This window comes from Lagenorhynchus albirostris, chromosome 7 (genome assembly GCF_949774975.1).
Source record: "Lagenorhynchus albirostris chromosome 7, mLagAlb1.1, whole genome shotgun sequence".
Classification (NCBI taxonomy): domain Eukaryota; kingdom Metazoa; phylum Chordata; class Mammalia; order Artiodactyla; family Delphinidae; genus Lagenorhynchus; species Lagenorhynchus albirostris.
In genome coordinates, this window is record NC_083101.1 from 31,754,700 (window position 1) to 31,771,857 (window position 17,158).

The 17,158-nt window shown below is 35.8% G+C and overlaps 1 protein-coding gene across 3 annotated transcripts in view; it reads left to right on the top strand.

The window, feature by feature from the left end:
* TEX10 (testis expressed 10) overlaps positions 1–17,158 on the top strand; it is a 56,003-nt gene that overhangs the window by 18,306 nt on the left and 20,539 nt on the right. For all 3 annotated transcript variants that reach the window (XR_009541534.1, XM_060154735.1, XM_060154736.1), the window contains 6 exons: positions 1,986–2,224; positions 2,954–3,089; positions 4,595–4,770; positions 6,418–6,595; positions 11,970–12,058; positions 13,579–13,712. Coding sequence is in view for 2 of the 3 variants with exons in the window: in XM_060154735.1 (XP_060010718.1) it covers positions 1,986–2,224; positions 2,954–3,089; positions 4,595–4,770; positions 6,418–6,595; positions 11,970–12,058; positions 13,579–13,712 (952 nt within the window). In the remaining variant the exon portion in view is untranslated. The remainder of the gene's footprint in view (positions 1–1,985; positions 2,225–2,953; positions 3,090–4,594; positions 4,771–6,417; positions 6,596–11,969; positions 12,059–13,578; positions 13,713–17,158) is intronic.

The window sequence follows — 17,158 nt, forward strand, 5'->3', positions numbered from 1 at the left end:
ATTTTAGATTTGGGGACCCAGTAAGTGTTCATTATCTTGTTAGCTCTTGAATGCTTTTGAGTTGTTAAAAACTATTTCATCCAGCTTTTAAAAGTTATTTTCAGGAAGGGGATTAGTTCTAATTACCTGCTGTGTCATTGAAAATGAGAGTTTCCCCAGTGGCCTGCCTCCCTTATAGAATTGGTGGTCGGCTTATTTTTAGACTTTAAAATTTGGTATAAATTATTGGAGGAGCAGGATGAATTCTCCCAAGTTTGCAGTGTTGACTGAGACCTTCCAGACAGTAATAGATTATGTTGCTTGAGATAAACTTAGGTAGATCTTGGAAAGCTCTACCTTTGTTGAAGAAATGTCGCAATTGAGTTTTTGTGTGGTCTAGTTAGTGTAAAATGTGCCTTGGTTTTGGGCGCTGAGCAGTTTGCCAAAGAGAACCTACTAGTAATTTTGGGTTTGTGGTATAGATTGCTAGTTGTCTGTCTCAACTTTCATTCATTCTCCCCTCTCTTAGTGATGGAATTTCCAGGTTTTAGCTGGGCATATGACTACACAAAATAAAAACTAGATTTCCCAACTTGTTTTGTAGTTAGGAGTGGTCATGTGGGTAATTTCTATTTGAATAGCTCAGACTCTTCCCTCCAGTGTCAGACTTATACATTGAGTTGTTTGATGGCCATCTCTGCCTGGATTTATACCAGAGACACTTTAAGCTCAACATGTTAAAGGTAGAATTTATTTTCTGGATATTTGCTCCTCTCTGCTACTTCATCTCCATTTCCCAGTCAGCAGTGCTAGAACCCTCGATTCTTCCAATCCTCATCATCCCAAAACTCACATACATGTATACATTTAAGCAGACTTCAAATCCAGCTAATTTTTATTCTTCCTAAATGTCCCCCTTTCTCCCAGTCTGTACCAACATTGGTTCTTGCACTTGTCGTGTCTTGCCTGTATTGCTCAAATAGACATACAACTGCTTCTTTGTTTAGAGTCTTGTAACTCTGATTTTTTCTTTTCCATCTGCAGAATTATCCACCTGAAACAACTTTTCAACCATGTTACTCCTGTGCCTGCAGAGTTGATTTCAGTGTCCTTAGCCTTCAACTCTTTGTTATCTGGTCCCATTTTACCTTTTTAGGCTCATTTGTCATTCCTAGCCCTACATTTGATCCCCTGATAGCACCAGATTTTTAAAATTTTCCTTCCCATGTATTTGTGGTTCCTTACTACTATGTCCTTGCATGCCTAATCCAGGATTAACTTTTTCTTTTAAAATAAGTTAGTTTGAGGTTTTTAAAAACTTTAATCAGCTGTACATGTTTCTGAACATGAAAATAAGTAGACTCTGCTGTTGAATACATTGTAGCCTGAAATAAGTATTTATATCCTAAGTTGCAAATTTTGTTAAGATATTCTATTTAAAGTTTTTTTTTTTGAAATTTCTTTGAAGCTTTGAAAGAAATGTGTTTTATTTGGCTAGAAAAAAGTGATTTTAATATGTGAGTCATAAAATTAAGTCGTTTCAGAATAGTGCTTATCTGGACCAGTCTCCTATTTCACACATAAGGAAATTGTGGCTGGGAGAAATTAGTGTTTCTGTTAAGTCAAACTGAGTTAGAAGCAAAATCAAGGTCTACTGTGACCTCCATCCTAATATAAGTATCTGCTTAAAGAAAATCTTCCAAGTGTGTTGAGGTTTTCAAGTCTTCTTACCTCCAAGTTACATCTAGGATCACCAGGCAATGTTACTTTTTGTGTGAATAGCAGCTTGGGTAATGAACTGAACAATATGCATTCTTTGTGTCTTAACAAGCCTGATTTCATAATGAGTGGTTTATTTACAAAACAGTGGCTTTATATTCCCGACTTCTTGGCAGTTTATCCTAGGAGGAACATTTTTTGACCCACTGATTATTTTAAGTATTCTAAGTGAAGCAGGCATGGTAGATATAACACTTAGAGATGTGTGTGTCTTTGTTTGTTTTTAGCATCAAGCATTGCACGATTCTCTCCAATAATGTAGATCATCTCTTACTGAATTTAACACTGTCTGATATCATGGTCTCCCTGGCAAATGCCTCAACTTTGCAGAAGGATTCCAATTGGATAGAAATGATAAGGAAATTTGTAACAGAGACCCTTGAAGATGGCTTTAGGCTAAATAGTAAGCAGCTGAACAGATTGCTTGGGGTCTCATGGAGGTTAATGCAGATACAACCAAACAGAGGTAGGTGTTACTGCTTTGTCCTTATATAAGAGGAGCTCTTATGCATGCTATTTAGAGTCTAGCTTTGAGTTAATGACTTTCAAACATTTCACGTAGTCAAGTTATTTACATTCAAGCCACGAAAGGTAGCTAGCATAATTATAAAGGAATATCTACTTGAACACTGAAATCGTTTATGGCTCAGAGCATCCCTTTCTCAGTGAGTAGGTCCACTCTGAAGTTAATTGGTAGGATTTCTACTAGATTACAGAGTTGGAGTGAAAGGAGGTAGGTGTTATTAAGATGAAATGACAGTGAGTCTAATGATGAAGAAATACTCTCTTCTGATGTAATTTGACTAGAAATTGATGAATCCTGCTTATCTTTTTACCTTTCTTGTAGCTTGAAGTTATGTTGCATTAAGTCAGTTTTTAGTGTGACTTACTAATTCTTTTCATTCAGAAACAGAGCTTTCCTGTTTGGTTTCCAGCTTATCCACCTTTCTAGTCTGGTTTTTGTCATCCCTGCCTAGGTTTGTTGTCTCTTAGGAAAATTTACTCTGTAGTCTCTGGTTGGTTTGACTTTCGTATTAGTCAGGCTATTACTGTAGGATTTTGACAGTAGTCATCAGTTTGTGTCTAAGGTCTGCTTTGTCATAGGAGCAAAGTAAAGTACTTTTGTGCTTTTTAGAATTAGGGGGCTGTTGAAGAAACATTTTTGAATCATATGCAGTTTTTTTCTTTTTTTTAGAGGCTACGGAGTCTCTTATTAAGGCAGTTTATACACTGTATCAGCAGAGAGGCCTTCTCCTTCCAGTTCGGACTCTGTTACTGAAGTTTTTCAGTAAAATCTATCAAAAAGAAGAACTGAGATCTTACAGAGTCAGGTAAAGTTTCCTTTGTTATTTTGCCTTTCTTTTTCTCACCAAGTTATTTTGTAGTCTTTTTAAATAATAGACTAGATGGGGTGATTAAATCTTTGGAGAAATTCACTCTTTATATCCTATTTGGTTGCATTTAAGAAAAGAGAAGAAATTTAATTTTATAAAGAAGCATACATAATAGTGCCAGTAATCTTTGTATGCATAACTGAGCAGATAAAAGTCTCTTTGAGCATATATTTCCACTTGTCCACTTAACAGCTAAAGGGCAGTTGGAACAACCTGTAGCAGCCTCAGCCTTTTCTTTTGCCTCCCATAAAAATTATGGAGGTTTAACCACTGGTCCTTAGTGACATATTTGAGACATACGGTATAAGAATGAGGGCAGTAGAAGAGGAGGTGTGAAATGGGTGAAGGGGATTAAGAGCTACAGACTTAGTTATAAAGTAAATAAGCCATGGGGATGTAATATATAGCAAAAGGAATAATACTACTGTAATAACTTCGTATGGGGACAAATGGTGACTTATCATGGTGATCATTTGTAATGTATGCATATGTCAAATTATTATGTAGTATATACCTGAAACTAACATATAATACTGTATGTTAAAAATATTTCAGTAGATTTTTAAAAAATGAGGGCAGTAAAAGATGAGAAGGTTTCTGGCTTAGTTTGGTGCTACCAGCTGAAATAGACAACACAAAGAATAGAACTAAGGAATCAGGTTTTTGATATGGTGAGTTTGAGGTTTATTTGGGATAGTCAGGAAGAGGTGTTTGGGTGGAACGTAGAGATTCGGGATACATAGGTGGTTGTTAGAACGTATTTGAGTCTTTACTGTAAGTCAGGTGCTTTTCTTAATCTCTCAATACTCATATTTGAAGTGTAGGTACTATTGGCTTCTGTCTTAACAGAAGGAAACGGATTCTTAGGTTAAATAATCTGGTGAGTGTCATGCAACTAAGGGCAGTGGAACCGAGACTTAAGTTCAGGTCTGTCTGACTACGAAGGTCATGCTTAGTTAAGTCACTAAGGGGGACAGCAAAAGTGATTGCTGTTACCTGAGTAAGGAGACATTAGAGCATTAGCAAGTATATAAAAGAACTGAAATATGAAATAACACAAGTTTGAAGTCATTTAATGTGGGGGCACCCTACACTGAATGCATCAATGACTTAATGTAGTGTAATAATTAACGCTAACTAGTATAAATAGTTCACGAAGAGTTAAGTAGTGTCTGTGTCCTTTAAGATAAAAATACAGTTTACATACTGCCGCAAATCACATGAACTTTTAATATAGTGGGTAAAACTTTAGAAACTGCTATAGCTAAATAAATGATGCTGGCCATCTTGTAGGCTCTCACATGTTTAAATAAGTAAATGTGGTGTTATTGGTAGATGATTTGTCACTTTGTGTGGTGTTTTAAGTTAAAAATATTCTTTGTTTAAATTAATTTCCATTGTCTTTGAAAATTACACTTTATTTCGTTTTTCCTTGACCTTAGGTATCGTAGTAAAGTGTTATCCCGTTGGTTGGCTGGTTTACCATTGCAACTTGCTCATCTTGGCTCCCGAAACCCTGAGCTCTCAACACAGCTTATTGACATTATCCATACCGCTGCAGCACGAGCAAATAAAGAATTACTAAAAAGTTTACAAGTTACTGCTCTCCGAATCTATGGTAAGAGTTTTGTTTAACTATGTAAGTAATAATTGGTCTACCCCAATTTAGGAAAGATGTTTCAAAGGGGGAGCTCTTTAGGTTTGCTTTTCCTTTAAATTATTATAAATTAATTATACCATGGGAAAATTAACAAAACATCAAACAGTAAATTCATTTTCAGTAGTATTATCTATTAGAATAGTTCTAGAAATTAATGGTTATAGACGCTTCTTGCGTTCTTTTTTTAAAATTTATGTATTTTTGTCTGCTTTGGATCTCTGTTACTCTGTGCGGGCTTTCTCTAGTTGCAGCGAGCAGGGGTTACTCTTTGTTGTGGTGCGTGGGCTTCTCATTGTGGTGGCTTCTCTTGTTGCAAAGCGTGGGCTGTAGGCATGCAGGCTTTAGTAGTTGTGGCTCGTGGGCTCTAGAGTGCAGGCTCAGTAGTTGTGGCGCATGGGCTTAGTTGCTCCGCAGCATGTGGGATCTTCCCAGACCAGGGATTGAACCCGTGTCGCCTGCATTGGCAGGCGGATTCTTAACCACTGCGCCACCAAGGAAGCCCCTTAAATTGTCTTTTAAGCCACATATTATTCACAAATTCAAAACTGATCAGGTATTTTTATAAAATTCCTTTGAAGCTTTGGTGGCAAATTTTACTTACTTAACCATAATGGATATCTTGTATGACTTTCATCTATTAATAACCTTTTTTATTCATCACTGAAACTTTCATTTTTTTAAGCAAAAATATCAATTAAGCATACTAGGATATATACATATATATAATTTATATTTATTATAGGGATATAATTCATATACCATAAAATTTGCCATTTTACAATGTACAATTCTTTGATTTTTTAACATAGTCCCATGATTGTGCAATAGTTTTCATTATCTAATTCCAGAATATTTTTATCACCCCCAAAAGAAACTGTACCATTAGTAAGTCCCTCCCTACTTTATCCTTCCCCACCTCCTGGCAACCACTGATCTTCTTTTCTGTCTCTGTGTATTTGCTTATTCTGGACATTTTTTATAGATGGAATTATACAATATGGGTCCTTTGAGTCTGGCTTCTTTCACTTAATATACTGCTTTTATGATTCACCTATGTTATAGCATATATCAGTACTTTATTTCTTTTTAATGTTGAGTAGTACTCCACTGTGTGGATGTACCACTTATATTTATCCATTCATTAGGTGATAGACATTGGTTTGTTTCCACCTTTTGTGGGTAATATTTTAAAATCTGTATTTTTCGGTATTGCTCATATGTGGGGTCGTGTGTATGTGTGTACACAGATAGGTCTTTGGCTTTAAGTCGATATATAATTATCACTGTTTGGCAGAAGTGCTTGTTTTTTACCGTTTCGTGTTGTCTCCAGTCCTGTTAACCACATCATAGTTTTTATTTCAAATAACACATTTGAATGTTACGAAATTAATAGAGTGTTAAACATATCTTTAAATAATGATGTATTCAGTGTTTTACTCTAGACAGTATCTTAAGCCATACATACATGCTTTGTGAAAAAACTTTTTTCCATGTAATTGATGTATTAGAATTCAACATAACACAGTGAAAATAATCACTTAATCTGGTTTATTAACTCTGGTTTGTATATCTTTTTTAGTTTAACTTATCTTCTTACCCCACTAGATCCACAAGAAGGCACTGTGGTGGTTCTCCCAGCAGAGTCTCAACAGCTTTTGGTCCAGCTTGTATATTTTCTACCCAGTCTGCCTGCTGATTTGCTTTCTCGGTTAAGTCGTTGCTGTATTATGGGAAGACTCAGTTCAAGTTTGGCTGCCATGCTTATCGGGATACTGCACATGAGGTAGCATGCTCAAGTGAGCTGTATTTTAAGTGTATAATCTTCCCCCCCACCCTCTGTCCTTTTACTGGCAATTCATGAACTATAGAGGCTTTTTAAAATACTGCTCCTCCCTTCATTTGGTCTTAATGCAGCAGTTAAAACTGTCGATACTATTATTAGACAGAGGAAGTTCATTAGAGTAAGATTTTCACATTTTTGTTTAGTGACTTGTGTAGGAGGATTGGAACAAGGGTTAAAATTATCAAAAGTATGCAGTAAGAAACCATAAACAAGACCAAAAGACAACCCTCAGAATGGGAGAAAATATTTGCAAATGAAGCAACTGACAAAGGATTAATTTCCAAAATTTACAAGCAGCTCATGCAGCTCAATAACAAAAAAACAAACAACCCAATCCAAAAATGGGCAGAAGACCTAAATAGACATTTCTCCAAAGAAGATATACAGGCTGCCAACAAACACATGAAAGAATGCTCAACATCATTAATCATTAGAGAAATGCAAATCAAAACTACAATGAGATATCATCTCACACCAGTCAGAATGGCCATCATCAAAAAATCTAGAAACAATAAATGCTGGAGAGGGTGTGGAGAAAAGGGAACACTCTTGCACTGCTGGTGGGAATGTGAATTGGTACAGCCACTATGGAGAACAGTATGGAGGTTCCTTAAAAAACTACAAATAGAACTACCACATGACCCAGCAATCCCACTACTGGGCATGTACCCTGAGAAAACCATAATTCAAAAAGAGCCATGTACCAAAATGTTCATTGCAGCTCTATTTACAATAGCCCGGAGATGGAAACAACCTAAGTGTCCATCATCGGATGAATGGATAAAGAAGATGTGGCACATATATACAATGGAATATTACTCAGCCATAAAAAGAAACAAAATTAAGCTATTTGTAATGAGGTGGATAGACCTAGAGTCTGTCATACAGAGTGAAGTAAGTCAGAAAGCGAGAGACAAATACCGTATGCTAACACATATATATGGAATTTAAGAAAAAAAAATGTCATGAAGAACCTAGGGGTAAGACAGGAATAAAGACACAGACCTACTGGAGAATGGACTTGAGGATATGGGGAGGGGGAAGGGTGAGCTGTGACAAAGCGAGAGAGAGGCATGGACATATATACACTACCAAACGTAAGGTAGATAGCTAGTGGGAAGCAGCCGCATAGCACAGGGAGATCAGCTCAGTGCTTTGTGACCACCTAGAGGGGTGGGATAGGGAGGGTGGGAGGGAGGGAGACGCAAGAGGGAAGAGATATGGGAACATATGTATATGTATAACTGATTCACTTTGTTATAAAGCAGAAACTAACACACCATTGTAAAGCAATTATACCCCAATAAAGATGTTAAAAAAAAAAGTATGCAGTAAGGGGATCAGTGGCAGGTGAGAGTACTGTGCTTAAAACCTTTGGTGTTACGAAATGGCAGTACAGACCTTCCTTTCTGGAAGGGAGCTCAGAATTTAATGGAGCTGACGAAATAAATAAGTTTGTAGACTCAGACAAGGAATCACTTGAAATATCTGTGTGTGTGTGTGTGTGTGTGTGTGTGTGTGTGTGTGTGGCAAAATATACATAACATAAAACTTACCATTTTAACCAGTTTTAGGTATACAGTTAAAACTGTTCAGTGGCATTAAGTACATTCATATTGTTGTGCAACCAACACCACTATTCATCTCCAGAACTTTTCATCGTCCCAAACTGAAACTCTGTACTAATCATTTCCCCTTCCCCCAGCCCCCGTTTACCACTATTTTATCTTCATGATTTTGATTATTTTAGGTAACCTCATATAAATGGAATCATACAATATTTTCCTTTTGTGTTTTGCTTATGTCACTCAGTGTAACTTTTCAGGGTTCATCCATATTGTAGCATGTTTCACGGTTTCCTTTTTTAAGTCTGAATATTCAATATTCCATTGTATTCCATTATACCACATTTTGTTTATTCATCTGTTGATGGACTCTTGGTTGTTTCTACCCTTTGGCTATGGTGAATAATGCTGCTGTGAACACTGGTGTACAGATACCTGTTTGACTCCTTTTAATTCTTTTGGCTATATACCCAGAAGTGGAATTGCCAGATCATATGGTAATCTGTTTAATTTTTCAAGGAACTGCCATACTGTTTTCCATAGTGACTGTACCATTTTACTCTGAAAGGTCTTATAACTAATAGTGTTTCGTATTGCGAGTGTTCAGAATATTCTTAAAAATTCCATGTCTGTATCAGGTATGGTACTTTAGTATTCAGCAATATTTGTTAATGATTGTGGCCTATGGACAGGGTCTGATACGGTTTTAGGCAGAACTGAAAATTTAAAGACTAGCTTCCTTGTGGCTTCTTGTACAAATCCCCATCCCAGTTCAGTAGGAGTAGCTCACGTTATTAGTAGATTTTCTTTAGCTTTGTTTGCCAGTCTCTTCATACCAGTATAGGACATATGTTTGAGTGTTGTCACCTAGAATGTGCTTCATAACTGATAACATTTCCTTTTAGCAAAAGAGAGCTGTTTGCAATGTGTTGTTTGTGTGTGAAAATTCAAGGTTTATTTCTGTGTTCATGTGCATTAAAGAAAGACTTGGTCTTAATTTGAAGTACTCTAAACAAGTTTCCCATGTTTTCCTTTCTTAGAAATTAAAAAACAAAACAAAAAAAACAAAGCCCTGCTCTTTGTCTAGTGCAGCACTTAATGCTAGGCCTTTAAAGAAATATTATTTCTTTTCTTATAACTTAAGTGGTTTCAAGTTAATAAAACTTCCAGTGGAGGGCACTGTTCCTTTGATATAACTATTGGAGGCTCTGTTTTAACATTCATTTAAAAGCACCTTTTGAACACTTCTTGAAATTGATTCTCTTTGGAAGCTATATTTAATATCTTTATCAGTTATGATTGACTTATGCTTAGTAACTTTTGTCAAGGATTTTTTCAAAAGTTTTTTTACTTTTTGTGGATTTGTGGTGAGTGTTGAGAAAATCTATTAATTTACAAATACTGGTCATAGGGGTTTATAATTATTAAGAGCAGAATGTCATTGTAGTTAAAAGTCCACTAAGTTAAATTTTGCTTTTTAGTATTTGCACAGAGTCTGTTAGTAGACTTCTCTTTCTATAGATGTATTGTTCCTATTCAAATTAATCTCTCTTAAAAAATAAAACAAAATTGGAACTTTTCAACTTTCTCAGGCCAGTGGCATTATTATTGTATCACTTTTCCTAGATTTAGAATTTAAGAATATTTCCTTAGAAATAACCTGGGTTATTCCATATGTTTAGTTTTCTCTTCAAAATATCCCTTTCTGTCCCTGATCATGACTATAAACTAGCCAGCTTTTTCATTATCTCCCACCTGTACTATTACAGCAAGTAGTCTTGCTTCTTAGTCCCATCTATTTTGTGCATTGTTGCCAGATTAATTTTCCTGAAATGTTCCTTTAGTTTCTGTTTTTCATGTTACATTAATTGGACTGTGAGATCTAGTTCACTTCAGGTACTGTTCTGTTGCTCTGCTGTCTCTATCTGAGAGACTTTAAGAGCAGGTTACCAGCAAAGAATATCCGTGTGTTCCATGTGTGAAAAACTCATCAGCTAAAAAACCATTGGTCTTCATTTTGTCTTTTAAAAAGTGTACTTAGAATTCCTGCTCCTACCTTTTTTACCATCTACTCAGAGCTTTTTGAGTTTGATTTTTTTCCCCCATCTGTGTTGTTCTAGTGGCCTTTACTCATTCCTTATCCTCTCTGCTCCTAGTTTATTTACAGCTGGGTTGGGGAACATAAGACGTAAATGTGGAAAGGTAATGTACACTGTTAGATAAAAATATCAGAGAAGGGAGAAGTTCTTGGACTGAGAAATTTGGCTTGGTTTTTTTTTTTTTTTTTTTGCGGTACGCGGGCCTCTCCCGTTACGGAGCACAGGCTCCAGACATGCAGGCTCAGCGGCCATGGCTCACGGGCCTAGCCGCTCTGCGGCATGTGGGATCTTCCCAGACTGGGGCACGAACCCGTGTCCCCTGCATCGGCAGGCGGACTCTGAACCACTGCGCCACCAGGGAAGCCCCTGGCTTGGTTTTTAAGTAGGGTGAATATGTGAGCTGGACTGCCAGGAACAGTTCTAGTTTACTTCTTTTGTCCCAGCATGTTTAGTAATAGCATCCCCTTTTACTCTCAGAAGTGTTCTGGCTTGGATAGTATATATATTCATCATAGTTTTAAGGACAGCGTGATATATTGCTTGTCTTTTGTCCAAACTAGACTCTTAAATGGATTTCCTACCCCCTTTAGCCACTGGATGGCACATTTTTCACTGGGTTCAAGAGGATATTAGTTTGTTTTCTAATCATCATTTTGTACTCCTTTCCACTGAGCATCTCTGATATAGACTCTTAGCTTGCGATATTCCCTCCATAGCCCTTTGCTTATTGTGAGAATGATAATCAGAAGAGTGTTTCCATTATTTTTAACTCCCCAACTTTTAAGAATGTTAATAAATACAATTATTTCATAGGTAAAAATTTTTTAGTGCTTTTAGTTGAATTAGAAATTCCTAATTTTGTGTGACATTTATTCAGATTTCTGTGATAAAAATTAGTAATCTCAGCTTGTTGGATCTGATCATCCTCAGCTTTTTTTTTTTTTTTTTGCTATATCCATGGTTGACATTTGCTCTATTCCTTCTTAGACTTACCTTGAAGAGAGTTTTTAAAGGAGTCACTGGAAACTGATCTTATAGCAGGAACCAACTAATCCTCATTTAATGAGAAGCTGCTGTACATTTAGCTCTTCCCTGGAGTCCCCTACCAGTACTTCAGCCACAATATTGTGAAGTAGACCTAGTTACAACTTTGAAAAGAATAGGAACACATAGTTATCTTAGAGTGGCTTTAAATTGAAGCATTCTTTGCCTAATTAAGATACTTTTGCTTAGGTAGGAAGCAGGAACTTGTTTAAACTTAACTCATTTATGTAAGCAAGGTAAGACTTTATAAAAATCAAGCAGTAAATACATAGCAGCTGAACATACTACTGAAAAGGAAAACTTTATCTTGGCTCCTTGAGTCTGATTTTCAAGTGGTGTGGAAAATTTTTTAAGTTTGTATGATATTTGTGGACCAATTATGCTTTTCAGTGAAACTTTACATAAATATAAATAAGTTAGAAGTTACATTTTCCATATTGTGGTACTTGAACCCTTATATATAAAGTTAATACGTACTGTGGGTTTTGTTTAAAATATTAAATTAGACTTGTTTTCAATAAAGAAAAATGGTTATATATACTGTGCTTTATTCTTGAGTCTTCAAGTGGTCACTTCTCGTAATAGTTCTCCCATTGTTTATTATAGATCATCATTTTCTGGATGGAAGTCTTCAGTTAAAGACTGGTTGATGAGTGATGTGGACTATTTCAGCTTCTTATTTTCAACACTTACAGGTAACCACATTGATCTGCCGAGTTAAGGAAAGGAAAAAAGCCTAGTATGAAGATTCTTCTGAGATTTACTCTCATACCTGTTTGGCTCTAAGTTTTGAACCCCATTGCATACTTGAAAAAGTTGATGAACAGAATATCCATTTTAAACATGTTTGAAATGTTTAACATGATAGGAAGGATATCAGATTTCAATTAGCCATTTTTTGCATTCCATTGACCTCAAAGCAAAATTAGTAAAATGAGTCTAGAAATGTTATAAGTTCGATTTCTAAGTATTATTACTATTGTTTTAAATGATGTACTGTCTCAGTATTTTTGTTTTGTACTTGGATGATGAAGATGAGAATCTTTGAAATTTTCTGAAGACTTGAAATTTGGAGACTTAATATGTTAAGTCAGAATCCAAAAAAATCTTGACAGGTTCTGATAAGCAAGATAAATATTATGTAAAAGATAAAAGTAGACTCCTACAAGTTTATTTGATAGTTTTGGATGTACACATTTGCGATGGAGGTGAAGGCTTTATGTTTTAATAGTAGTACTGGTCAGAAGGTTTAGTGGTTTTAGGAAACTCATTAGGAATCAGTAGTGCGGTGTGGCTTCCAAACTAGATGATGACTCTCTAGGGCGTGTTCACGGAAATATAGTTATCTGAAAACATGAAAGCAGGTAGCTAGGGTCAGACTACATTGCAAGTATTCTGATCATTCCAAGAGTTATCTTTCAGGAGGGACTTTGGCACGTTGTCTGTATAGGTCAGGCCAAGTGTAATAGAGGTGGTAAGAGAATCAGAAATTTTATTATGTAAGGTATGGTTGAAGGAACTGCATTATCGAAAAAAAAGACTTAGGAGGGATGGAGTAGTTTTAAAACATTTGAAGGGCTATTATGTAAGAGAATATAGAGTTTGGTATATGTATGAATGAGTATATTATTTTACTTGTTCAATAGCTTTTTTAAACCTACCATTAATTAGAACGATGATGCCTTTCACAGGCACCTTTATTTAAGTAAAGGTGGTAATGCCCCCAATATTAGGGGTAAAACCTGTTTCTTGCTATATTATAGATTGAGTCAGGTTACATCCTTTGTGAACATAATTATATGAATTTTACTACATTACATTACATTGCTAGCATTTTATTTTTAAAAATACTATACATGAAATACAGAAATTCAGAGGAGACAAGGTAGCTTAAAGAAGAATTTAACTTGAAGATACATGTCATCTGTTTTTAAAAAATTAATAAAGAATGTCACAGGCTTCCCTGGTGGTGCAGTGGTTGAGAGTCTGCCTGCCGATGCAGGGGACACGGGTTTGTGCCCCGATCCGGGAAGATCCCACATGCCGCGGAGCGGCTAGGCCCGTGAGCCATGGCTGCTGAGCCTGTGCGTCCGGAGCCTGTGCTCCGCAACGGGAGAGGCCACAACAGTGAGAGGCCCGCGTACTGCAAAAAAAAAAAAAAAGTCACTTGCCTTGTGATTTATTTATTTATTGGCTTTCTTTATACCCAAATTAGGGTTTTCAAAAGAGGAGCTGACTTGGCTTCAGAGCCTTCGAGGAGTTCCTCATGTCATCCAGACACAGCTTTCCCCTGTGCTGCTTTACCTTACTGACTTGGATCAATTTTTACACCATTGGGACGTAACAGAGGTAATTGTCCATTTTAAAAGAAACTCATAATTATTAGAATTCAGTTAATCAACCACCAACAGTTGCTGTATGTTAGGGTTGCCTTGTGTAAGATACTTTCAGAGATTCAGAGTAGTATAAAACACAATCCATGTTCTGAAAGTGCTTGTGATCCTTGGATAGAAGATTTATGTTTCTAAAAGTATTTTCATTATAAGTTATGCCAATACAATACAATAAATTAGCAGTTTGAACGATAGAGACAAATTTATTTTCTCTTGTCTAGCATAGGGAAGAAAGGATGGATCCATCTATGGAAAAGAGGAAAGGCTTCATAGAAAAGGAAGAATTTGACTTAGGTATTGAAGGATGAATAAGAGTTAGGGTAGGATTTGGTATCCTGAAGGTGGGCTTTTCTAATCAGAAAAGATTATTTGGCATTTCCTTTGGTTTTAAGAATTAGTATATAGTTTAGCAGAGTTAAATTTTAAACCCTAATTTCTCCTTAAATTTTTAAGTTCAACTTACAAATCTTATTTTTTAGATATAGTAAATTTAAAGGGAGACTTTGATTATATTTTATTCCTTTTACAAACTATTTAAAACTTTAAAACTGTTTAAATAACTTAATATATTCACTATTCGTCAAGTAGTTCAGTTTTTTGACAAACCTTCACAAATGTTACAGTAAATCTTAAATATCTAATAAATTTATATAAGTATGATAAATCTTAATATCTTTAAGTTTCGGTACTGTTTGTAGTGAAATTCAAATTAAAACCACAAGTCTAAATTAATTATTGATATGTTTTAAATTGGAATTACAGGGCTGATCTTTTACCCTAATAGTCAAAATTGTCTTCTGTGTTACAAATATGTAAAAACATCCTAACTGTTAATACTAAGGATTTGAGTCTCTAAAAACATGTATCTATTAGTTAATTTCTGTTTATTTCTTCAGTTTGTTTTTTTGCATTGGAAAGGTACTTGCCCAGTAGGAATGTCATTGTGTCATCCCAAATAATTGTGGTTTGAACCTTGCAAATTCTGAGGTTATGTTCTCTGCTGGCCAGTTTTTTTTTAATGATTCAGAAGGTTTTTGGTTAGGACACTGACTATATTCTTTTCTTGTAACTCCTAATTGCTAGGCCATAAGCCTTTTTTTTTTTTTAAACTGCTTTGTCAGTGTTCTCAACAAGGTAGTCTCTAGAACCTACATCTATTTTGTTGCGATACCAATTGATTTTATTAAAATCAACTGATCTATTTACTACTTCTTTCATTCTGTTCCTGAATACTCTTCATTTTCTTCCTGTCCCTTAGGGCTGTACCTTTTGTAGATGTTTAACACATTTCTCTCATGGTTTTGTTTGACTCTGATCACAATACTTAAGTCATGCCAATGACACTTTGTTCTTTTTATTACCCTGGTGCCTATATATATGAACATATATAGGCTCTCAAAAATTAGTGGATTTTAAAAAGTGAAAAATAATGAATTGGGTAACCAACCTAATTATTTAATATCTAAAATTTTATATTAATCCATAGTAAGTGAAGAGAGCTAAGAAAGACTGAGATTGAGGCCTTGAATACTACAGTGGGGGGGCTTCCCTTGGTGGCGCAGTGGTTGAGAGTCCGCCTGCCGATGCAGGGGACACGGGTTTGTGCCCCGGTCTGGGAAGATCTCACATGCCGCGGAGCGGCTAGGCCCGTGAGTCATGGCCGCTGAGCCTGTGCGTCCGGAGCCTGTGCTCCGCAATGGGAGAGGCCACAACAGTGAGAGGCCCACGTACCGCAAAAAAAAAAAAAAAAAAATACTGCATTGGGAAGTTTAGTTTTGCCAACAGTAGTATTGGTAGTTGTTTTGCAGGACAGACTGTTTCTAATGTTTTAAAACTGTATCATGCTGTATTGGAAAAACCATTGTATGGGGATAAGTGGGCCCCAGATTCCTGGCATAGATTTGTTAGTGTCTAGTTTGGTAACTTGGACAACTCCATTAATCTTTCTCTGACAATTAAATTATCTGTGTAAAGCCAAGACACAATTGTCATGAAAATGTGATCAGTTATATTTCTGAGTGTACATTTGGCAAAAACATGTATTAAACTTCAAGGTTGCTGTCTTTGAAATGTTAAGACATACATTAGGAAAAATCTGAAAGTTTTGGTTTTAGTTTTTGAAGTTCTTAAGTGAAGATTTCAGTTTTATTTTGGATAAAATTTGCCATATTTAAGTTGGCCTCTTCATGTGAAATTACTTGAAATATATAGTTTTTGACAGCCTTAGTATAAAAATTTATTTTTCTAGTTTTTTTTTGGAGTATTATCACAAAGTACAATTTATTTATTTATTTTTTATTTATTTATTTTTATTTAATTTATTTTTATTTTATGTATACAGCAGGTTCTTACTAGTTATCCATTTTATACATATTAGTGTATAGATGTCAATCCCAATCTCCCAATTCATCCAACCATCCCCCCCACACCACAAAGTACAATTTAGAAGAATAGAAGGATAATAGTAAAAAGTGTTCCTCCATTCCCTATCTCCCAGCCATCTGTTTTCCCTCCCTAGTTTCTAAATGTAGTCTTTTTTTTCTTAATTTTTATTGGAGTATAGTTGCTTTACACTGTTGTGTTAGTTTCTGCTGTACAGTAAAGTGAATCAGTTATACGTATACATATATCCCCTCTTTTTTAGATTTCCTTCCCGTTTAGGTCACCACAGAGCACTGAGTAGAGTTCCCTGTGCTATACAGTAGGTTCTCATTAGTTATCTAGTTTATACACAGTAGTGTATATATGTCAATCCCAATCTCCCAATTCATCCCACCCTCCCTCCCCACCTTGGTATCCCTAAGTTTGTTCTCTACATCTGTGTCTTTGTTTCTGCTTTGCCAATAAGTTCATCTGTACCATTTTTCTAGATTCCACATAAAGCAATATTATATATTTGTTTTTCTGACTTACTTCACTCTGTATGACAGTCTCTAGGTCTATGCATGTCTGTGTAAGTGGCACTATTTTGTTCCTTTTTATGGTTAAGTAATGTTCCATTGTATACGTGTACCACATCTTCTTTATCCATTCCTCTGTTGATGGACATTTAGGTTGCTTCCGTGTCCTGGCTATCGTAAATAGTGCTGCAGTGAACATTGGGGTGCATGTATCTTTTTGAATTATGGCTTTCTCCAGCTATGTGCCCAGGAGTGGTGTTGCTGGGTCATATGGTAGTTCTGTTTTTAGTTTTTTGAGGAACCCCCATATTGTTCTCCATAGTGGCTGTACCAATTTACATTCCCACCAACAGTGTGAAGGGTTTCCTTCACATCCTCTCCAGCATTTATCATTTCTAGGTCTTTTGATGATGGCCATTCTGACTGGTGTTAGGTGATACCTCATCTAAATGTATTCTTTTAGGTAACTTCTGTGTCGTCACAAATGATTACATGTATTCTT